At 42.4% G+C, this 23,787-nt stretch overlaps 1 protein-coding gene across 3 annotated transcripts in view; it reads left to right on the top strand.

The window, feature by feature from the left end:
* The first annotated feature begins 1,032 nt into the window (after positions 1-1,032).
* The window catches only part of MCTP2 (multiple C2 and transmembrane domain containing 2), a 120,119-nt gene continuing 97,364 nt past the window's right edge, over positions 1,033-23,787 (top strand). For 2 of the 3 annotated variants that reach the window (XM_068203660.1, XM_068203659.1), the window contains exons 1-2: positions 18,050-18,232; positions 19,015-19,614. In XM_068203660.1, the coding sequence (XP_068059761.1) occupies positions 19,078-19,614 (537 nt within the window). In that variant the 5' untranslated portion in view covers positions 18,050-18,232; positions 19,015-19,077. Of the gene's footprint in view, positions 1,139-2,773; positions 2,973-18,049; positions 18,233-19,014; positions 19,615-23,787 lie in introns of those variants that run through there. The other variant, XM_068203657.1, reaches the window with a different exon arrangement.

Genomic DNA, 23,787 nt, shown 5'->3' with positions numbered 1-23,787 from the left:
TCTTGTCCAAAAGACATGAAATATAACACTCAACTCCTGCAGGAGACTTCACTTTGGGGTTTTGAAAAGCCTTTATCAGCTGCATAGCTGAGGGGTTGTGTCCCAGGCTCACAAATGTCCCAAGCAATCTGTCAAGCCAAGTGCTGTAAACACGTCAGTAAAGCTGGTGCTGAACAGGTGGGTGCAAACAGAATTGCTCAAAATCCTGATAAGGGCATCTTCAAAGCTTCTGGCGGTGCTTCCAGTGAACACCTTCCACTTGTAGGTGAGATAAGAGGAGGAATTACTGACAAGCTTTTAACTTGATTGAGCTCCCAAGACTTGTTAGCAGATACACTACCAGCGAGGTCAGGAAAAGGAGTTTTAACATACATGGGAGGGAAATTCAGGTTAGATATACAGAAGAAATTCTTTCCTGGCAGTGTGGTGAGGCCCTGGCACAGTGTGCGCAGAGGAGCTGTGGCTCCCCATCCCTGGCAGTGTCCAAGGCCAGGCTGAAGTGGATGGGGCATTGAGCAGCTTGTTCTAGTGGGAGCTGACCCTGCCCAGGGCAGGAGGCTGGAATTAGGTGAGCTTTAAGGTTCCTTTCAACCCAAACTATTCTATGACTCTTTTCTTCTGTGATTTGATCTCTTTGTGCTCCTGTGCTCTCATGTCTCTTCCTCACAACCCTGAAGAAACAGGCTGTGCAGAGGGGTGGGCTGGATATAAACGCTTCACTTGCTGCCTCTCTGAAAGGTTGAGGCTGAGCCTGTAATTAGGAAAGGAGCTAAACCCATTATTTTCAGCAGCTTCACGTTGATCCACATTGGCCAAATATCGGTAAAGGCTGAGAAGGTAATTTTTTATTTCAGCATACAGGGTATGCATACAGCATTTCAGAATACAGGGTAAGAAAATGAAGGCAAAGAAGAAAAGTTGTGATTTTTTTTTTTTTTCTGTACTGAGAAGACAGGTCTTTTTTCCCTTCTGAGAAAATGAGATATTCACACAAAAGATGAGTAGGATTTGATAACGCCAAATATGGTTCTCAATTATATATTTTCTCTTCCCTCACAGGAATTGATAATGACATCCTTAATAAAATCCAGAAGAAAAACATTTGTGTGCATGAAGAGAAGGTGTACAGGGGCTCCTTGTGAGTATGGAAAGCTAATGAGAAATCTTGTTTAGACATACACATTTCAATTACTCATGCTGAAATGCTTCTCTTTGCTGTATTTTTAACTGTGCCCTTTTTTTTTTTTTTTTTGACAAAGTGTTTTACAGGGGGATTTAATTAGTGCTCATCTTTAAGTCATACTAAATGACTTATAATAATGCATATCTTGGCTCTTGATGACTTCAGATTACATTGGATACATCCATAGAATACCCTCAGATTGATGTTTTGGTGACATTTCCAAAGTTTCACATTTCTCCTCTCTTCTCCTTAGCCTACCAGTGATGTAAAGTTCCTATCCTGAGCATCTTCCCAGTACTGGCCTCCTTTTTTCTCTTAGTGGTGAAGTAACAAAGAACTTGATATTCAGCATTCTGTGACCTTATCAACATCCTTAATACAGCTACGTGATGCCTAAGACAAGAAAATTCCTCAAGCTCATGTTTTGCAGAGCCCATATTTGGGTAATCTTGTAACAGTTAATCAATTTATCTCTTTATTGCCACTAAGTCGTGGCAAGCTTTTCTCATTTGGGTGGATATTGGCTATGAGAATTTAATTTCTGTATTTCTTTCTCCTATTGCATCCAAGGAGCACTGTTACATTTCATTTTGGCAGAGGCACACACAAGCTGCTTTCCTTTGCTACTCCCTAAATCAGCAGCCACCTTTATTAGATTGCCTTTGGGCATGTCTACAGTTTTTTCTCTCTTGGCTGCAGCCTTTGACAAAACATGCACAGAACTATATTTGATACACATTTTGTGGGATCACACACCTAAGAGAAAACTGTTTTAAAGGCTGTGTTGTTTTAGTTCTAAACTTATCTAATTATCTGAAGCTGATATTTTTCTTGGTTTAGATGAAAGGAAAACAAAAACATTACTGCCATAAGTTTCCTTTCTTCTCTGTTTTCAGCTGAGATCGTTGATTAGTTTTCTGATCTCAGCCAACTTCCCCTTAGATTTTTGATTGCATGAGCTGAATAAAACTGTCCTATTCATCATGTAGACAAACTTGGGGAAGGTTTATGCAATTTAGGAGTTGCTGTATGCCTATAACACTACACTGTCTGCAGTAACCAATGTTGTTGTTGAGCTTGTGCTGGAACATCAGGATCTGGCCCTTCACACATGACCTTTAAATCAAGAGGCAAAATAAAGCATTGCCAGTTTTTTATCCAGTTCCTCTAAAATTTTCACGTGTTCAAGTAATAATCTTCCTGATGTGTAGCTTCCAGCTCCTGAACTGATGGCTCCTGGTCCTCTTTTTGTGAATCCATTTGGGACCGTGCATAGGTGTGAATTCTTCCTCTCCAGATCTTGTTGAAAGAATTGGAATTGCGGCTTTTATGTTCACCCCGCATTTTTATTCAGTGGTTAGAGAACGATTCTTTGCACCGTGACAAACCCTTCCCACAGGTCCATGACCATTTCTGTTTTGCAATGACACAAGGTGGTTGCATCACCAAGTTTCACTCGATGGTGTGAGATGGGTGTCACTACATCAGCTACAAGGTGTAATTTCTGATCAGAATGACACGTATGGAACGTAAATATGTTCCACCACCCAGCTTGTCTTTCCCCTTTTCATTGTTCTGCACCTCCTGCAGTGATACCACACTCCAGGGATGTTGAACACTGCAGGTGGGAGTGGTGACTGGGTGAGCTCTCCGGGAAGGTGTGTGACCCAGCGTGCTCCAGAAACACCCTGCTACTGAAGGCGTTGTTGGGAGGCGTTTGCCTTTCCACGCTGTGGCAAACTCATGAAGAAACACGTGTGGGACCATGTTTCATGGGCAGACACACCAGGTAAGCTCAGCATCTTACCCAATCCTGCCTCAGTTTCCTTGCCTGCAACACGGCTGCAGCCCTTGGCTCCCTTGTCAGGCACCTGGAGATGCTGCCAAAAAAAAGTGTTGGGAGGTGCAGCCAAGAACAAGTGTTACGTGGCAGCAGTGCTGCTGTTGATTACATTTCCCTTGGCCTGTCGTCATTCCCGTAGTTTCCTTCCTAGCTCCACCCTCGCCCAGGGCTCTCCAGGCAGTGCTGCCAGTCCCCTGCCCTTTACCACCACCGTCCCTGGGGTGTTGGCTCCGGTGGGACTTTGATGCTTTGGTCTTGGTGTGGAGCGGGCGGGCAGGATGCAGGTCCGGGAGGGGAGGATGATGCTCCGAGCGACAGGGCCCGCGGAGCGATGCTCCAAGGGGGATGCTCCAGCGGGATGCCCGGGGAAGCGGTACGCACGGATGCCGGCGGGGCGGGTTGCGGGCAGCCCCGGAGGTTCGGGGGCGGGCGGGCAGCGGAGCGCGCAGGGAGGTGCCGGCGGCGGCACCGCCCCGGCAGGCGGGAGGGGACGGGGACGGGGACGGGGACGGGCGGCGGTGACAGCGGCGACAGCCACACGTGCCCTGCCGGGAGCGGCGGCGGAGCGAGTCCGATGGGCGGCGGCGGGCGCGGCGCGGCCCCGGCCCGGCCGGCAGGTAAAGGGACCCGGAGGGGAGCGCGCCTGGACAGGGCAGCCCGGCGGCTTCGGGGAGGGTGGTTCTGTGGTTCGGGGTGGTTTTTTTGTTGTTTGGTTGGTTTTTTGAGGTCTGGCGGGTTTCGCCCGTGTTCTGGCAGCTCGGTCGCTCTCGCTGTTCCGCTGCTGGTGCTTCCCCAGGCACCCCGCAGAACGAACTTTGCCGTGGGAGGCTCGGGGTTACTTCGCTTTTTTTGCTGTGTGGCGCTTTAGTGATGCTGCTCCAGCGACTCGCACCTTGTGTGAATAATTCTTGTTGCCACTGATGTGAGAAAATGATGCTGGGGAGTTTCTCTCCTTCCTCAGGCAGCTCTTCACTGAACCGACGCATCCCCGTGTGCACTTGCTGACTGAAATTGAGTTGGTTGGCTGTTGACTTTGAGTAAATAAATAAGCCACTTAACAGTAATAATAAAACAATCCCTAAACTAAAAACAAACAACAAAGTGGAACATTCACACAAGTGGATTGACATAGGGGAGTTGTTTTAAGGGTAACTTTGAGGGAAATGTAGTGCATAAAGCATAGTTACTTTGGGTTTTTTTTTTTTTTGTGCTTTTTTTGCCTTTTTTTTTTTTTCTTGAAAGAGCTGTTCGTCCGATTGTAATGAGAATTAGTGTGAATTTTCATTGATATTCGCCTAGCACAGCTATGGCAACTGGCAGGGATCCAGTTGGTGCCCTTAGTTTTATGACAGTCAGCTGCTCAAAGCACACTGAAAGCTGAATTGTTGCTACGTGGCATTAAGAAAATAGTTGTTCTCACCTGGATATCTTACTATTAGGTTACTGGGATTAAACTGTAGAATTTGTCATGTATTTTGCAGTAATTCTCAGAAATTATACTGGTGAGTCAATTTAGCTGTCAAGATGAATGAGTGTATTTGAGTAATAATCTTACTTGTTTGATTTCTTGCTGCTGTTCAATGCCATCATAAAATAGCTTATCATAAAGCAAATAAACTTGCATGTGCTGTAGCCTGAAGATGGATTCAGTATGTGTAGTTTCACTTTGCAATGCCCGTGGAAGGTAAAAGTCAAAATTGGTGTAGAGAGGAAAATTTCATTTTATTTCTTAACAATTCTGCGCTTTTTAAAAAATAAGAATGGTAAATTTTGTGCAGTTTAGACAAGTTTATCTTTGATTGAATTAAAGGAGCTGTGGGATAGTTTGTAGATGTGTGGGTTTAAGGTGTCAATTATAAACAAGGGCATGAGGAGAGGCACCGCTGTCATTGACAGGAAGGTGGGTGTCTAAACAGCCCAGGGATTCCTGTAATCATCCCCTCCTGGGACAGTGCATGAGGCTGTACCAGTGCTAGAAGTGTTGCTTATCATGTCATTCAAGGTAATTAGATCCATAACTGGCTCAATTTTACTAATTTCACTGCAGGTTCCTTTTTTTTTTTTTTTTTTTTTTTTTTTTTTTTTTTTTTTTTTTTTCCCAGTGTCTTTTGCATTTGGTAATGTAAGCAGCTGGTTTTGGACCAACTGCACCTCTTACTTGAGCAGATGATTATTTTAAAAATCTACCTGCTCGGGCAAGGAACACTCCTGAGGAGAACAGGGTTTGCACCTTGGATGTTGAAGTTCACTGGGATTTGGTGAAGCTGGAATCAGGTTGTGTGTGTGGCTGGAGTGGGTTTGGGACAGGGGATAAACCTCACCCCAGAAGTTTCTTGATTGGTCCCACTGATATTTCCAGGCAATACTGAGTGTCTGCTTCTCCTCCTTTAGTCTACACTGTGCAGATTTGCCCATCTTTTCTTTAATTTCTCATAGACAGCAGAATGTTGACATGAGGCCCCCACCAGTGGCTGTCAAATTCAGGCAGGATGCAACAACTTGTGCTGTCGCTTCATTGTGAGAATTTTGAGTTTTAACTGTTTTGTTCACCCATCACCTGTACCATGAACTAATTCTAGTATGAGGTTTTGAATTCCAGTCTTCCAAAGTGCAGAGAGCTGGGGGTCTCATCACCTGGGGTCCCTCTGCCTGGACATGGGGGACAGGGAAGCTTTACCTCAGCAGAGGAGAGCAAAGCATGCCAAGTATGCTCTGCATTTCCTCTGTGTTGTTTCCACCCTTGAGTGGAAAATTGCTCCTGATTTCCTCAGATTTGGAGGATTTACATTGGCACTCTTCCCACATTCCCATTTTACTTCCAGTTGTACTTATTAGATAACGTGATTGCATAGGAGCTTGTTTATAAGAAAAAGAACATTTTTCTTCAATCTATTCCTATTTAACTTAAGCAGTTAAATATTCCCTGGGTCCAAGGGATCTGTTTCTTAAGGTTTAACTGGTCTCTTCAGGATTGTGAGGATGTTGGAACCACAAGTGCCTTGAACTCTGATTTTAAATCACATAGCAGTGTAACAGCTGATCCTGAGTGCACCTCTGTTTCCTGAGATGTTGATGCTGTAAAATCATCATAGAACCAGGTGGAATAGCCATATTTGGACAATTTACATATCTCAGTATCAAGGCTTTCTTTGTATATCCTATTGTAATCCATGTAAGATTTTCTGTGATCCACATAAGAATTAACTCCCCGTTGTCTTCTGTGTGAGGGTTCTAATGAGGACCAAGAGTGATAAGAGAAACTGGGTCAAGTCTACCATGTTAGATCAAATGATTGATCACCTTTTTATATACCTGGCAATTTCTGCCTTGGGGAAATTAACTTGGGTGTAACTACAGCTTCACCAGTGGGTTGATTGCTACAGAATCAACCAGTGGGTTGATTGCTGCGTGGGCAGATGGTTTTGGTCCAATTTAGGGATCAGTATTAAGGAAGAATGGAGACTTTGTTTCTGTTAGGTGTTTTCCATCTTCCTTGGGTATTGGGTATTTTGTGATCTGCAAGGCACTGTGGATGTGCAATCTGTCTGTCCTGCCCAGAGGATGTCACCTCCACATTTGACTTTTGGCACCCCTGTGGCCTCATGCCTCACTGTGCCAGGGTAAACACTTGCAGGAATATAATTGTATTTATAGTAACTCATCAAAAACCTACTCTGGAGTGATATAAAGGAGGGTCTTGCTCTAATATTTTTGAAATATTTAGGGATTACAAATTTTTCTTAATCAAAAACTTCAGTCCTTTAAAAAGCTACACAGCCAGAGGTGATTTTCAAACCCTTTAAACTATTCTTTCAACTTAGAAATGACTTAGTAAAATATTTGTAAAGACTGTAGAAAATTAGATGTTAATTACCTTTTCTTGAAACATTCTTAGATGGTTTTGAACTTAGGTTGTTTTGCACTACATTATATATTCAGACAAATCAATTATCTTGGAGGAAAGAAAAAAGCCTGTGGTGTGTGCCAGTTCAGATGTTTGGATGGTGTAACATAAACCAGGTTCCTTGAATGAACCTCTCTTTCAATTAAGAGAAATAACTAGAGAGGAGAATGCAGGACTGGGAACAATCTGAGTGATGTAGAGTAAACAGAGAACAATTATTTATAATTTCACATAATTCAAGATGTTAAAGAGGTAAGAATAAATGAGCAAGATTCAAAGATTTTTTTTCCTAAGATCCTCTTCAATAAAAAAAAAAATTCTTCCATAGCTAAATTATGCTTCTGCTTCATACAAGCATAGTTTATCTGTGGAGTTCATTGCTCCAGTGTCTTCCTGTTAAAGTTATAAATGAATTTTAAAAGTTGTTTGGCAAATTAAGAGGGAAAACGCCGGGGGCTCTTAATCACGAAGATGCAGGTACAATTTTTAGCTGAAGCAGCTCCTTAATCACAGGTTCCTGGAAACAAGGATTATTTTGCAGGCAGAATCATGGTATGATTTTGTGACCTTATGGTCTTTCCCCTGAGCATCTGTTTTTGGTCAGAGTTAGAGGCAGCTTATTGGGCTAAGTGGATATTTGGAGTGATGTGGTCCCCTTGTGTCCTGTGCGTGATGGAAATTTGGATGGATTTTCCTGGGATCACTGCTGTTTTGTCTGGAATAGTTTCAAACAGGTGAACATTAGATGCAACTTCAATTTCCACACTTGGGGAAAGAAAAAAACTCAAGTAAATAGTGTACTGTGTTTCCTTAAGTTTTGATTAACTGGCTATTCATAAACGTAATCTGTAAAAAACACAGATGGAATTGACCTTTTACAAGGCTACACTTCTGCAAAGCTCCATTGTGAAATAATTGGATTATTGTGGGAAAATCTGGAGCATGTAATAATTTTAGTTTTGATTTCTATTTTTTTTTAATGCACACTGCTTTTCTAAGACGACTTTTTTGGTTCTTTCCTTCACATAAGCAGCCTGCTGACCTTTAGGCATTTTTTTAACCCTTGCTCTGATTCTTTCACTGCCTCCTGTCAAACCGTAGGTGGGGACTGATGGGGACAAATTGTGTCTGTGCTTTCCTATTGACTTCTAAGGAAAACAGACCCTGGAGCCCAGAGTTCTTCAAGTCTGCCTGTGGAACTGAAGCTGGACCTTCCAGTCTGATCATGTAGGTGTCCAACCCCTCCTGCCACCAGAGAGGACCCTCATGTTGGGTAGGTTGGATGTACTCTGTGACCACTTCTGGCCTTAAAGGGAGCCTCTTGGTAACAATTTCTGGTGGTCTTTAGTTCAAACTAATTAATTTGCTTGCTCCTGGTGTTTTGGGCAGTGTGTGGTGACAGCTGGAGTGCAGTGACCCAGGGGGTGACTTTTCCTCCTGCCGTGGTGGGTGCCTAGTTCCTTTGTATTTACACAGATGCTCCTTCACTGGCTTGTTTTCACTTTCCCACAAAAACAGCTTGCTAAAATGTGAGCTAAATACTAACGTAGTAGTATTTTGAGATTTTTGTTCAGTTTTGTTGGCCTTTTGGGATGGGGAGAAATAAAGGGAGATCTTATTCATATCCTTCCTTTCTGGGAAGCACTCGTACCCTTGACAATTCTTCCTGTTGCCCACTCCTAGAGCTGTAGATGCAGTCTGTGGAGTAAATTTTGCTTTACTGGAAACTTTAGGTTTGGAAGAATTTCGCTGTTTTGGGAATTCTTGGAATTGTATAGCTTTACTGCCTTTAGATCAGAGCCAATTTAGAAATAAAACTGTTTTTGCGTAACACCATAAATTAAGACACAGAAGCAGCTCTGTCTTTTAAAGATTTATGAGTGTGCACTTTCATTCTCTCCTCCCAAACAGATAAGCCCTGCTCTAGAAGTTAAGCTTTTAGCCGGGACAGGGTATATAATCTATATTGTTTGATAATCTTTTAATAGGGGTGAATGGAAATGAGGGGGCCATGCTAATTTATTTGAGCAGGCATTTGTCTGTGTTGCCATTGATGTGGAGGTGGTGATGATCAGGAGCTGTCAGTGAGGATGGGGCAGTCTCTCTCTCAGCTCACTTTATCACGGTTGTGAAAGTTCTTTTTTTTTTAAAGTCTGACTCATTATGGTTTAAGTGAGGAGAGATTAAGAGCTCAGTTCTTTGAAATTTTATTGGATGCAGGTTCCCCTTGAAGTAAAATCTTATTGAACCTAATGGTTTTGACAATTTCAAATAAAAATATCCAAATGAATGAACATAACTCATCCCCTTGTCGCTGCTTCCCTCGGTTTGAAGAGGAGTGTTTTTTTGCTGTCTTCCCTCATGGGAAACATCTGCAGATCCAAATGGCAGATCATTAATGCTCATTCAATAACAGGCTTTGTTCCCAGTTTCTTCGACTTGGAAACAATTAACTGGAGAGTTTTGTTTTGTCTTGTTTTCCTTTTTGAATGCAAACATCTAATTCCAGTTATATATTCTAGTGGATTTTGCAGAAGTCCTGCTATTTGGGATTGCTTGTAATTATTTTAGAATAAATGCTCCCTACTCAAATTCAAATAGTGGGAACAGTGCCTTTGTGGTTGTGGTGTGGTTTTAATTTATTTTATTGTATAAGTGGCTGAATTTTCTTCAGCTCTGTAAAACTGTAAGATACAAATCTCACTACAATCATTTGTGTTCAGTTCGGGAAGGCTTCTCGTTCCTCCCATTCAGCAAATGCTGAATTTTCAGTAGCATTTAACAAATAATCTGTCTTGGTCTTTGATGGTAAGCAAATGAAAGCTGATCCAACATTCACCTACTTGGGTGCAAAAGTTGTTTGAACCAGAAAACCTGCAGATCTGTTCAGCTGACTGGGAGCAGTTTGTATTTCAAGACACTTGCCAGACTGGTGACTCCTGTCCATATCTGCTAGATGGAGAAACTGGGATGTGAATAGATCTTAAATCCATTGTAAAAAGCATTACTACTTCTTTAAAGGGTTTATTGACACCTGCTGAAAAGTTGTGGATTTGAGCTTTATGTGCTTTTAATCCATGAGCCAAACGAGGAAATTGTGTAATTATGACAGCTGAATTAAAATACCTTTTAGTCAGCATTCACCAGAACTAAACATTCCTGATTATAAACTCAGTGTTTTGTTGGTTAATTAGGGGTTAAGTAGTCATAATTTGTGCACTTAACATGTGCTTTGAGAATAGGTGAATGGGGCAAATAATGAAATAATGACAAATGGTCAGCTTGATCTGTTCTAAACTATCCTGCCTGGAGCTATGTGTGCATGAAAGGAGGATTAAAAACAAAACAAAAGCCCCACGGTGGTAGCAGTGGGGCAGCCAGTGTGGTTGGGCAGCAAGAGCTGTAAATATGCTTAAGGAAAGGTATTTAAAGTTTAGCAATCAACCCCACTCTGCCTATGGCAAATATGCCTCAGATGAATCAGGCCCCAATAGTTTTTTAAGGACTGCACAATGTGTCTGCAGGTTTGTCTTATTGAATCTTAGAAAAACTGAAAGTGGATTTTAAATTGCTTCATCAGGTGTCATCCTAGCTCAGCAATGACAATATTCCTGTTTTGTGGAGCTTTTCTGATTCACTTCCAGGAACCAGAATTAACAAAACCAAGCTTTGATATAGTTGAGGTTCTCTGAACTTCTGCAAGTAAAATCCTGAACAGGTCACCCCAGCAGAGTATTCCTATGCTTTAATTTTTGACCCTTTTATTCAAGCTTAAAATAGTTACTGGAATCATAGGTTGTGGTTTTCTTATGATGCTGCTGCAGCTTGTATGTAGGGACTTCATCTTGAGCAAACCAAACCCCCAGTTTTAAGACTTTGGAAGTGCCAAAGTATAATTGCCAATACACGTGAGTTAAATTTGCAAACGTTACCTGATCTTCTCAGTGAGAAAGTAATGCTGTAACAGAAACTGGAGACAAGGTGCAGATTTGGAGTGCCAGGAGGCTGAAAGCTCAGATGGTGAATGGAAAGAGAAACCTCAATATTGGCTCTTTCCTGTGAAAAATGACTGGCATTTAGAGATGTGTGCTGGCATATGTTCAGTCCTTACAGTTGGAAAAAAAGGAAGTTTAAAGGAGTTAAAGGAGTCTTTGGGTTTGTGTGCTGAATGCTTTGCTGTCATGACTTCAGGGGAGCAATGTGACTGGTTTTAGTTGCATTGCATTGGCTTCTTCATATTTGAAGTACTAAATTACTGTCCAGGGTGAGACCCTCAAACACTTGACTTCACCAAGAGATTCCCAAGGGCTTTCTCTGTCTGTGTCCCTTCCAGCTTTCTCAGTGTGATGCACAACTCCAGATATTTAAGTGCTGTTATTTTCTGTAGGGAGACCTGTGGCTCTTGCAGAAAATCAGGGCTACGACTGGTGCAATTCCCTCATTCAGTGCCATTCTGCAACGAACCAAACACTCTTTTCTTTAGGGTTCTTCAGCCTCCTACCTATGGGAATTAAAAGACTGCAAAAACACTGGTTCACTTTACCTACAGATACACCGAAGCTCTGAGCCTGGCTTGTGCCAAGTTGGAAGGGGGAGCATGCTGTAGTATGGAGAGAAAAAAAAAAAAAAGGCAAACCAGTAGGTTTTTGTCCTGCTCAAGTTGTCATCAGGGCATTTTTATGAATCAAAAGTGTTCTATTTGGGTTATTTTGGTAAAATGTTAAATAAAGAATCACACAGAGCTTTTAATAGACCTCTCCTCTATAGTCACTGAAATTTGGTAAGAAGTGTGACAGTCATAGTAGTTATTTAGGGAGAAATGCTGGCACATGGACAAGTAATTTGCGTATAGTCACAAGCTGCTTTTATTGAAATATATGATTTAAGTGCTAGTAAAAGGCATGAGTTGATTTGGCCTCCAGTGGAAATGAGTCTCTGATTTCCTTCCTAGGTTTGTTTTCCCTGAGAGTTATGGAAAGGGAGGATCTATTTCTGTGCGCCTCTTGTTATAAAAAGAAACCTTTTGTTATGAGGGAGGTGAGCAGGGGCTGGAAGGAGAGAGTGAGGAGGAAGGAGGCTGCAGGGCTGGATTCCCAACAGAGCTCCTCCAGCAGGGACCAGCTCCCTCAGCATGTCTGTTCCTGCTTCCATCCTGGTTTTGTGCTGTCCCTCATGTGAGTTCAGTTACTTTAGAGCTCTTTTTATCTCATTCTTACTCTGCTTGTACCTACACCTCTCCTCCCCTTTGCTATTCACCAGCTTTCCCTCTCCCCCTGCTCCTCCAGGTGCCAGAGATCTTCTGATGGGATTGGGAACAACGAGACAAATGATAAACCAGATTCAGTCAGTCGGGAAGAAGTGTCCCAGTTGCTGGTGGGATCTCAGCAGATGGCACAGTGCCTTCCAGGAGAAGGATCTGCCCCTGCAGGATGTTCCTTGGAGTCTGGTTTGAGGTGCACATCATCAGTGCAGGAAGCAGATCTGTGTGCACAGGTGTCCCTGGAGAGCTCTGCTGCCCAGCAGGTGTTGTTTGCATTGTAAAGATCATATCGATCATATCTGATTGCCCCATTCTGGTACAATCCCACAAATTTCACTGAAAAGGTTTCAAGGGCCTTTTTGCTTGCACAGGTACAATTGCAAGCCACAATAATTTTGAAGGAAGCTCAAAGAGTGGAAGGAACTTGTGAAATATTTTTGTAAAAATACACCCAAACACTTCCTCCTTCATTTCCTCTATACATACTCATCATTTTTCTTCTGTTTTAGAAAAGACAGAAGCAAAATGAAAGCAATACTTTCATAAGCTGGAGGCAGGTGCACGGTATTTTCTCAGTAACTTTCACTATCAGATGCTATTTTGAGATGCTTGTACCAGCTGGTCGTTCTCTTATTTCTCGTAGTTACTGTCTGCTCATAAATGTTGAGAAAAAAGCCCTCCAGATTGTGCAAAAGAGCCTCTAAGGAGTTAAAGTGTCCCTGTTCCTCTTGCTGCTAAGTGGAGGAGGATGTGTACTTGTTTCGTGTGTTTGTGAAAGATGAAACTCATCACATTCGAGCCAATTAAAAATCAAAAAGCCGAGCATAGGATCTAAAAACCCATGAATCTTTGAAAAAACCCCAAACCCAACTGAAAACAACAAACCCCAAACCTAAAACAGGAAATACTACTTTAGATGCCTTTATTATCTGCATGTAACAAACAGGCTTTTCTTTAAGCTTTGTATTTACCCTGGATGTTACTTGTGATCTTCTGCAGACACTGTAGATTTCTTTCATCCCACATTAAGAAAAGAAAGCCAGTTTGTTTTGGTTATCTTGTTTCCATTGAAGCATGTAGAATTGTTTCTTATGAAGCACTTGTTCTAGTTCGGCTGACAGCAACAGGTCAAGTCTCTATTTTATTTTATGTATTCGAGTTTAGCATCCTGCTATGCTCTGCAAATGAATCTGTTACAACAGAGCAACTGAAAAGCAGGATCTGTATCCATAGACTGGCATAATTTGAAGCCCTACAGGGAAGCTTAAGCTCAGTGGGAAGATTTGGAAGCTGCCCAAGCCATGACCCTGCTTTAGCAGCAAATCACCTGTGCAGTGAAGATTCTACCTGCACTGCATCAGTGCACTCCCTGTGATGCTTGTTAGTGCTAAAAATAATTCTAATACTGATTTCCCCTGGGTAATTAGCCTGTGCAGAATCAGATTGAGATTAGACTCTTTTTTTCTGGTGCCGTATCAAATTTAAGTCGAGGTATTTGCCATGTGCTGCAGGGAGAAAAGGCTGCCTCAGTTTGTCCATATTGTGCTGTAGGGAATTCAGTGTCCCTTGCTGCCTTCTGGGATCACACCCAGCTCTGCCTTCCACTTTGGACTTGGCTTTTTTTGCAAAGGAGGCACAATGCTTGCTTGAAGGTGTTGATAATCCAAGGAACATCCTGCCTCTGGTAAAGTATTCCCTGTTCTTTTAATAACTGGTGCTGGGTTTGGAATGCTCCAGGGCAAACTGGTAATGCTGAACAAAGGGTTACTTTATTTGGATGATATTTTCTGATCTCTGTGGCTGTTGGTGCTTAGCATAAAGCAGATACGGGACTGAAATAAGTTATTGCAAAGAAAGAACTGTTGGTTTCTTTAGAAAAAGTCATTCCATTCCTAGTAATGGTTTATCTTTGGCTGTGTTTGAGCTACAATGATATTAAAATCCTGGGGTACTTGGTATGGTCTGTTATAGAAATAATCACCCAGCACATGCAGTGGTTGTTCAGCCAGCAGAGAGCTATTTCCCTGATATTTTCCTTTCTCTCCCAGGGAGGAATGGTTTCATTTATGGCTCCCAGAGCCAGAAGACTCAATTTATAGCAAAAAGATAAAAGAATATGAAAAAAGGTCCTCAGTCCCTTTTCTCCCTGCTCCCTTATCACCTTCTTGTCAGTCTTGTTTCTCAGTGCACTGAATTCAGACATTATAAACCTAATGGAGGTTATAAACTCATATTAGAACTTTCCATAGCCAAATATTATGTTGCATAAGAGAAATGTAATTATCTTTTCTTGTAATTTGTACAGTGTCTCATGCATTAAGTTTTAAGTCAGTGAATGTGCCAGAGAGGCAGAGATTGGGGTGAATATCCTATTCCAGGACAGCCAGAATCAATAGAGGTTTTACACTAAGGGAGTTCCATTAGTTCCTCCCAATTTGAACCTATTCTAATATGCATTCAAGTGAGGAGCACCTTCCTGACAGCCTCTGATGCACGTGTTGGTAATTTCAGCTGCCATGGATTTAAGTGTTTATTAGCATTTAGTTGTAGCTGAAAACACACTGAGCAATTTTGAATTTAGAGGTGGCTGGCATGCACACTGACCCAAAGTTTTCACCTTCATTGGATAAACAAAGGAGTACAAGGATTAATAGATGTAATTAATCTAGAGCTGTAATAGTGCTGCTGGCGTGGTGCTCAGGTGTGTTTTTGTCATCTTGGCTGACTTTGAAGGTGATACTTTAAAAATATTAACCAAGAGCATCTTCAGTGTGCCTGGGGCGCTTCTGGGTGTGCAGGGAATGGTTCCATAGTGAAGAAAGACAGTTTCTTCCATAATTTCCAGTGTGTAAATCAATTTGGGCTTGTTCAGTTTATTTGCTTGGTTATATTGGGCGCTTTTATATTTTCAGACCGTCTTGCAGTGTTTCTCATTTGTGGCTTTGCTGGCTTCCTGTCAAATCAGTAAGTGAAGTAGAATTGCAGGATGATTTCTCTAGGCTTTCAGTGGCATTTGAAATATCTCTTATAGCCACCTGGTAGAACATGTAAAAAATCATTTAGCTCTAAATATTATATGAATTTAAGGGAGTGCATATGGAGTGTTTTACTGAAAGAAACCAAAGCACATGAAAAAATTAAAAAAAAAATCTGAGGACCATAATTAGAAGATACTTAAGGGAGGATAAAATGCTAGAAATGTTTGATCAGTCACAGTGAGCTGTGACCAACTTTTCTGTCACAAATTCTTTCTGTCTTGTCCCTATTGCCCCCAAAAGAGTAGGAGATGGCAAAATAAAAGGATATAATAAAAATGACAGGTGCAATCAAAAGCAGTCTCTCTGAAGGAAGAGATTAAAGTATATGGATTCTTCTGAGCATTTGAAATTTGGCAGCATATTAAAGAGAAAGCTGAAGGAGATAGACTGAAAACATTATATTTTTCTTGTTACCTAAGAACAAGGAGCCATTCAATTAAATCAAAAACAACAGAGTTGAACTGATAACAGGAAGTGTGTCTCTTTGAATGTTTTCTGTTTGCAGATTTTTACTACAATGTGCCATTGAAAGGGGAAGAATAAAGAGGCCAGGCTTAGACCAAGAATTTGGCAAAATATGTTTTTTCTCCTTTGGTTGCTTAGGGAATATTTGGCGATGCAGTTGGCCATGAACTTCTGAGGCTGAGGAAGGAAGAGGGAAAACTTCTGGCCTGTGGAGGATAAGGACTACATGAACAACATGTTGGTACCAAGGGCACGCTTTCTACATGCAAGGGAGAATTTGTCTCTCTTTAAAAGAAAGTATTTCTATTGATGCTCTTCCGTATGGAAGAGAAAGCAGAGGAAATACATGTGGGAAGAAAGAAAGAGTTGTATGTGTGAATATGAGCTGGCCCCAGCAATCCTGGCACCCCTGGCTCCAGCAGCACTGGGGAGAAGGGTGGTCCCCATTCCCAATCTTCCAGTGATCTCTCTAGGGAACATTTCTTGTCATGGTGCTGATCTGTGTGTCTTCTTAAACTGAGGAAATGAAAAAGGGCCATTAGTGGATGGCTGATGTCAGAGTGCATTTGGCCTTCAGATGTATTTACCCTTTTCTCAGATGAGGACACATTGTGTATTTGTTGTTAATTGTGTATCATAGCCATCATTCGGGTTAATTTATTTGTAAATACAACACTTATATGAGAGAAGTTGTAGCTGCAGCAGGAATGTGAGTGTAAAGGTTCAGAGGCAGAGTATGGTTAAACTTCCAGGCAATCCAGTGACTAGGGATGGGCTTATTTCTTCTGTGGCCTCAGTCAGGCAACCTGCTGCTTCCTGTGCAGCAAATATCACTGATGTGCTGCTCCAGTGTAGGAGCTGTGAGGTGGCAGCTCAGTGGAGCCATTCCTGCTGTCTCGACAGAACCCCTTTAAATTTTTTTTTAACATTTTGATTCCACTGTGTTGCTGCTGGGCTTGAGGAGGACTCTGCCCACTCTGGGTTAAATGCAGGCAGATATCAGAGACACAGTGTGGTCCCTGCACCATCCTTTCAGAATGGGCATTTCCAATCAGCAACTGAGGCAATCTAACTGGGAAAAAGAACATTTGACTTGTGGAAAGCAACTGGAAAAACCTACAGGAACAAGTCTGCTCCTTGGTAACAAAATCTCAAAGCAAACAAAATAACAACAACGGCAGTGGGTCCTCAAAGTGAGAGGGGTGGAGAATAACAGGAAGGGAATGGGAAGCAGTAAGTGCCTTGGGAAGTGGTTGTTGAGCTGGGCTCTGCCTTTATTTGCAACGTCTTGGCTCCAGCAGGTTTCAGTACAAGTAGGCGAGCCACGCAGAGAGCAGTAGCAGAAGATGAGTTGTTTAAATGACTCCCAACAGTGTGTTTCATAATGTTTTGTGCAAACGTGTTTAGCCCAATAGCTTCTGTTGCTGGCACGTGATGTAACGCTGCCTGGGAGGCTGTGGCTGCCTTGTCAAGATTTTCTGGAGACAGGGAAGGGCCTCAGTGAAAGCTCTCAGCTGGTGTGAGCAAATCCAGCCATGTCTCGTGAGGTTGTGCAGGGCGTCAGGTGCTGCTCCAGCATGGCCATCCCTCCCTCCATCCCCAGTCAAACTGGGCTGGCATTTATGGCTCTTCTCCCTCTGTAAATCTGTTGTGCTTCAGCCCGAGTTCACTGAGAAATACAAAGGCACGGTGGGTCTTTCTGTGTGAAATCTTCCTCTGTGAGGTTCAGAAAACTGTTTTTACATAGTGGTGCTGTAAAGGGAAAAAACCAATTTCAGTTTGTCCATGTACACTTTGATATTGTGTCTGTGTTAAGCTGATACATCTACACTAACACACATTCCTGTTTGGGCAAAACCTGTTATTGCCTTGTGAATGCATGCAGTGCCATGAAGCTTATTCATTTATTGTGCTGAATATAATAATGCTGATATTCTTTATTTGCCATTATAAATGGGGGAAGGGAGGATTGTGCAGCTTTAGCTAGACAGCAGTGCAGTTAGAGAATTTTTTTTGTAGATTCCTGAACACTCTGCAAGTGTGGCGAGGTTAGTCATAAAGTTATTTAAATAAGTTATTAAGTAACTGGTTATACAGCCTCATTCAAATTAATGAATGCAAGAGTAGATTTCTTTGAAAGCAGGCAGTAATTTCTTTGTGTGGATTAATCTAACAATTGTGTTTCTGTTGCCTGTCCTGGTGTTTTTCCTAGTAATCAGGAAAACAGTAAGAAGTAATTTTTTGTTGATTATGCAATAGTTAGAAGGTAAATGTGCTTGAGTTTAGGAACAGTCCTCATGTAGTTAATGGGTGTATATTTCTGAGGACATGGGTATGTACTGTAACCTCTGTGTGCGTGACTGTAAAGGAGTAATTCTGCAGGTCTCACCAGCTTTTTCCTTACTGGGTTTTAATGATGATTTGACCACTTATTTTCACAGAATAAGGATGATTGCTCAGCTGTTAACCACGGAAGAGTCTGTCTGTGAGGGTATTCCTGTGCACAGAGCTGTCCCCGTTCCCTTACGATGCACACACAGTGAGTGATTTTATTTTAGCTCTTTTATTCCTGACCCTCCCAGTTGTGTAAATGCTCGCTATGAATCAGCTCAAAGATGAGTCCACCAGTAGGTTTTCAAAAGTGATCCACCCATCCATTTTTTCATCATTTTTCTCTCAATTGTCTACTTTACAAGAAAAAATAATTCTGCAGTTTTCACTGACAGTGGGTTAATGTAAGGGAGCGTTTTGGGGTCCCAGTTGGGATTCATCAAGTTCAATGTCCTCTCTTCAGCCTCAGCTACTTAGTTTGTGGAGCTGTTTTACATATCTGCCAACAACACATCCTGTAAGAATCCATGTAGCCTTGGAAATAGCCAACAGAGCCCTACATGGCCTGGGAAAGTGGCAGCAGAAATGTCAGTGCCAGCTTTGCCAGCGTGTTTTGTGTGCTTGCGTTATCAAGATTTAACTCCCATCAGTAAGCTTTGTACAGAAACAGTTTCAAATTGGATAAATCTCAAGTTTTCACAAATCAGGGCTTAACAGAAGAAGAAATATAATGTCCCCTCTTAGAAATAATGAAGTAGTGGGCAGACATTGCATTTTTGTGTAGGAATAAATACTTGCTCTGGCTGTTTTCCTCCTAAATAATCAAACCTACCCACCAGACTGTATTTGGAACACTTACTAATGTGACATGCTCCGTTTTAACTGTTCAGAGAAATGACTGAAAGTTTTAAGATGAGACAACATGAATCATAGTCTTGAGCGGCTGTTCACTTTTGTGATTGACTTGCCTCCTTCCTACGTTCCTTTTAGTCACCCTGGGAATCGCTGAAGCTGTTCTGTGCAGGAGGCATTGCTGAGATTCCCCTTGCAGCAATGGACTTGGACAAACAATCCGTGTGGGGATCCCTGAAACAGAAGACCCGGCCGTTCCTGCAAAACCTGAGCGTGAGGAAGACGAAGAAGAGGTCTGGCAAAGTGCTGGAGAGGAAGGGTCACTCCTTGGACCGCTGTCTCAGCGTGTCAGTGCCTGACATGCTGGAGGTGGAGACTCTCATGGAAGAAGAAGAAGAACTAGAAACGACTTACTCGAGTGCTCAGGTGTTGTCGAGCTGCTCCCCCAAGAGCTTTTCCAGGTCTGTGGTGTCCTTGAAGAGCAGGAACGCTTCGGTGAAGGCAGCAGTGAAGGCAGCGGGAGAGGACTGGCTGTGGGCGTCGCAGCAGAGGACACGGATGGAGGTGACAGTCACCCCCCCGGACACGCAAGCTGTGGGCGTTCACCTGGTGTCCTCACGAGGAGCTGAGGCTGTGGGCAGCCCTGTGTCCGAGGGGAAGAGGAAATCCAGCGAGGACTTCTTTGACCTGCTGCAGAGCTCCCGGCTGAGTGCCGCACTGAGCGACGAGGGGACAGAGGTGGGTGCTTGAGCAGCAGTGAGGCTCAGTCGCCACCTCCTGTGGGCTCCTTGTGCTTCTCCCTAATTTTCTGGCTTATGAAGGGATGGAGGATCCAACCAAGGCCAGGTTGCACAGGGCTCTGAGCAGCCTGGTGTAGTGGGAGGTGTCCCTGCCCATGGCAGGGGGCTGGAATGAGGTGAGATTTAAGACCCTTTCCCACCTGAACCATTCTCTGAGAAGGGGGCTCTGTTCAAGGAATGAATGAGCAATACAATTAAGCCTAAACTTTACATGATATATACATTATTCTAGACTAATTCAGCTATCCTTCCTGTCAGTCTGGGGCTGCAAATAACACTGCTCCAATTTTTTGGTTCTTTTATTATTCTTCTGTTATTTGTAATGATACTTCAGATTTTTCAGATTTGTTGGAATTACTTGCTCAAGTCCAAAGTTGTTGCAGTTCTCTGAGCTCTGAATTGAGGTGCTGATACATTTCCTTTCGAGTTAATGTAGTTACCAGGATTGCTATGTAGCACAATCTATTTGCCATCCACCCACTGAACACTCTGATGAAGGCCGTAGGTGAAAGAATGGCTGTGAGCAAGGTGAGCTCTGCCTGTACCTGGAATTAACCAAAACAAGCACATGATGGGGAACAGAACATGTAGCAATCTTCTCAGGACTGGCTTTTGTGGTGATGATTTAAAGAGATGAAAAACTAAAATGTTTTCTCTGCACTGCCTTGTCCCCCTTTCCTTCCCCCTGCTCTGTGGTCAGTATTTTTGTGTGGACATAATGTCCCAGGAGGATCAGACACCAATACTGTAATGAAACGAATTCCTGCCTGGCCTGAGCGAATTGTGAATCCTGAGGAGCTCAATGATAACTTCATTATATAGACAGCAGGTGAAGATTGTGGCTGCAGGAAACACTTCAGGCAAAATTTGTTTTAGTTAGATTTTGTGGAAATACATCTGCTCCTGTTGAGTTCTCTCTGGGAAGGTTACATTTGGAACTTTCTGAGGCCTTTTTCTCATTACCTGATTGTTGCAGTTGTGGGAAAAGCCTCTGTAGTCATCCAAGGTGCCAAAATGGGAACTGGGCGTTTTTGTTTCAAGTTCTCCCTTGGGAATGGGGATTTCACAGGTTAATTGGTTTTTTAACTGAACGTTCAAAAGGATGATTAGCATTAATGTGGGGAAAGCGGTCCTTTCTGATATAAACTGCTTGTTTTGCATCTCAGAGGCCTGTGTATTCCTACCAAATGGGTGTTGGCTCCCAGTCTGTTGTGATGCAAAGTCTCAGACTGGTAGTTACTGACCATCACTTGCGGTTTGGGGTTGCTAAATTGTTCACAAATTGGTTTCATCTTGCTGGAGTGTTCGTTATTTTGAGGGGTACTAAAGAAAAGCGACTGAAGTAGTATAGTGCTTTGTTTCCCTGCTCAAACGTTACTCAAAAGTTGTAGCACATCACTCGATATATGGTAAATACATGGATTTTGGAAGTTTTTCCAGGTTGTTTTCACGATAGCAGCAGTTTTTTTCCTGCTGTTGTATGCGTGAAACCCTAATCTAAAATCTACTTCAGCACAACGAAGTTAATACTAAGTCCTGCTTTGATTTCGGGCAAACTGAGTGTTCTAGGAGAATGAAGTACCTGTATAGTGATGAAATAGCTTAACCTCAAGTCAAGTTTCATCCAGATGCACAGTCTGAGTCTGGCTTATTTTCTGCAGCACTTACATCTTTCCCTAAATGTGTATTTCTGTATTTGCTGGTGTGTGTAAATCATTTGGTATTTACTTGTATGGCAAATCATCTCTCTGTGTGGAAATGCTTCCTTACTGTAATCTGCCTCGAGTGCAACTTATAAAGATCTTTTTCCTCAAGAATAAAAGGAGAGAGTGAAGCAAAGGAAAGTAGAAATGAATAAGGAGTACTGAGCAAATTTAGTTATATTGAATCTGGTGAATAACAAATTCAATATTGGAAGGTGGCCATGACAGGGAGGGTGGAACTAAATGATGTGTAAGCTCCATTCCAGCCCAAGCCTCAATATTCTATGATTCAATTACAACTTCAATATTCAGCTTTGCATATTCTTAATTGAACAGCTACAGGGTTTGTGCTGTGTGTGCCTCGGATGGGAATAGTTTGTTACAGATGATTTTGGTCCCTGAATGCTGGGTGGGGTTCCTCTGAGGAGCACAAAGAGTTCGCATTGTTCTTGTGTGAGCATCTCTCACTGCCCAGGGAGGTAAATCAGAAGGAAGGCAGATCCCTGGAACACAACAAACTAAGAAAAGCAGAAATGTAGGTTGAGCTTCTTTCCCTCCGGAATTGCTTGTCACATGCCACCTACTCATTTCCTGGTTGACTTTGGCCACCCGCTACCACTACCGTGAGATCCTCCTGAGCCTGGCGGGTGAGATCAGCGTGTGCTTGTGGTTTTCTCACTTGTCTGAACTCCCCTGCAGAGCTGGGGGTGCTCAGCACAGCCCATCTTCACCAAGGCTCTGCCCAGAGGTACCATTTTTCCATTTGCTGAGAGGTTTGCTCTCTGTTCCCCATTGCACCCAGCTAGGCAAGGCTGAAGAATCAAGTGAAGTTGTGTTGAATCCTTGTGTGATTCAGGTCATAAAAGATTCCTGCAATGCCATTTTTTTGTTTTTGCCATTGGGGTCTGTCCATGGCCACGTGTCATTGCTGAAGTGCTCTGATATCTCTTTATCTCCTTGCCAGCACTTTGCAGTGAGTCCTGTCCTGGTTTAGGACAAATTTGGGCAACCCAAAGCCTTGTCTGGTTGCAGATGCACTCAGTGGTTTTGTATTTTGAATAATTCTTCTACAGAAAACAAGAGGAGGCAGAGGTGGGAACGCTTGTCAATAAGAACTTTCAATTTATGTATATTCATATATCTACTCTTGCTTGATTTGTGTTCATGCAAATATATGCTGTGACCCACCCCCCCCTCCCCGGTTGTGGCCACTTTTGTTTAAAGCTGAGAAGTGTCACTGTAGTTTGATTAAAATCAAGGTTTCATGAGCATGTTTTCACCAAGACTTTAATCTATATTCAGTGATCTCACTGCAGTTAGCTACCTAGAATAACAGCAATTAATATTATGTGGAGCTAAAATTAAAACCCCAAGTTTTTCTATTTAAAATTATAATTGTTCAGTATCTGTGAATGTAATGGAAATAAACAAAAAAACAAAGACAAAATCATAATTTTGAGGGTATTTTTTTAATAAATGATATCAAGCTAGCTGAGGAAGTACTTTAAAAATTATTACAATTTCAATGCAGTTATTTGATCCTGTGTTTGTGCTGTGTAAAACAAGCTGTAAAGAGAGACTATTACCAGTGCCAATGATGGTGCCTGAAGGAGATTCCTGTGAAGCCAGAGACTCCAAGAAACACTAAGTTTAAAGCACATGAGTGCGATTTTATGCATACTAGTCAGAAAATTCAAAGTTAGGGTTCCCCTAGCAGCTGTAACTCAGCTCTGTTGTGTGAGAAAATTCTTCTGCTGCTCTTTATGATGATAATTTTCTCACTTTTAATGTGTTTTTGCAAGGTGGCCAAGTTATGATTACTGTGGGAACCATAAAGTTAGATTTTGTCTGTCGTGCAAGGGAAATCTTACTTGCAATGCTGGATTACTGTACTTCCTGCTATGTAACATATGTATTTGCGGGAAGAGGAGGAAAAGAATTGCACAAAAGGTATTTATGTTTATTTCAGCATGTCAGCCCAGCTAAGATTTATGTACTTTGGTGCAGGAGCTGGTTGACTTTTAAATGTTTCTGTAGTGCTGGACACAATGCTGCTGTCATCTGAGAGGTTTGGATGTTACCACACTTTCACATGAGGATCAAATTCCCCCTTGTGTGCATTTCTGCAGACCCAGCTTACCCTTAGCATTAATCTTTGTGTTTGAATGGGCTGAGATTGCCCTGCATCAGACCTGAAGAGTTTCCTAGGCACGTTGGTCCTCTTCAGCTGAAATGATGGTCATGGGCTCTTGGAGCAGCCAAGGGAGCATCAGAGGTGTCCTGGCTGATGAATCACTTCGGACAGACTCGATGCTGGGCCACTGTAGCCTCAAGGTTTTGGATGAGTCAGTGTTTAGTAAGAAATGTTTGACTTCCTCTACCATAGATTAAAAATCCTTTGGATCTTC

This window comes from Anomalospiza imberbis, chromosome 13 (genome assembly GCF_031753505.1).
Source record: "Anomalospiza imberbis isolate Cuckoo-Finch-1a 21T00152 chromosome 13, ASM3175350v1, whole genome shotgun sequence".
Classification (NCBI taxonomy): domain Eukaryota; kingdom Metazoa; phylum Chordata; class Aves; order Passeriformes; family Viduidae; genus Anomalospiza; species Anomalospiza imberbis.
This window is presented reverse-complemented; position numbering and strand designations above follow the sequence as displayed.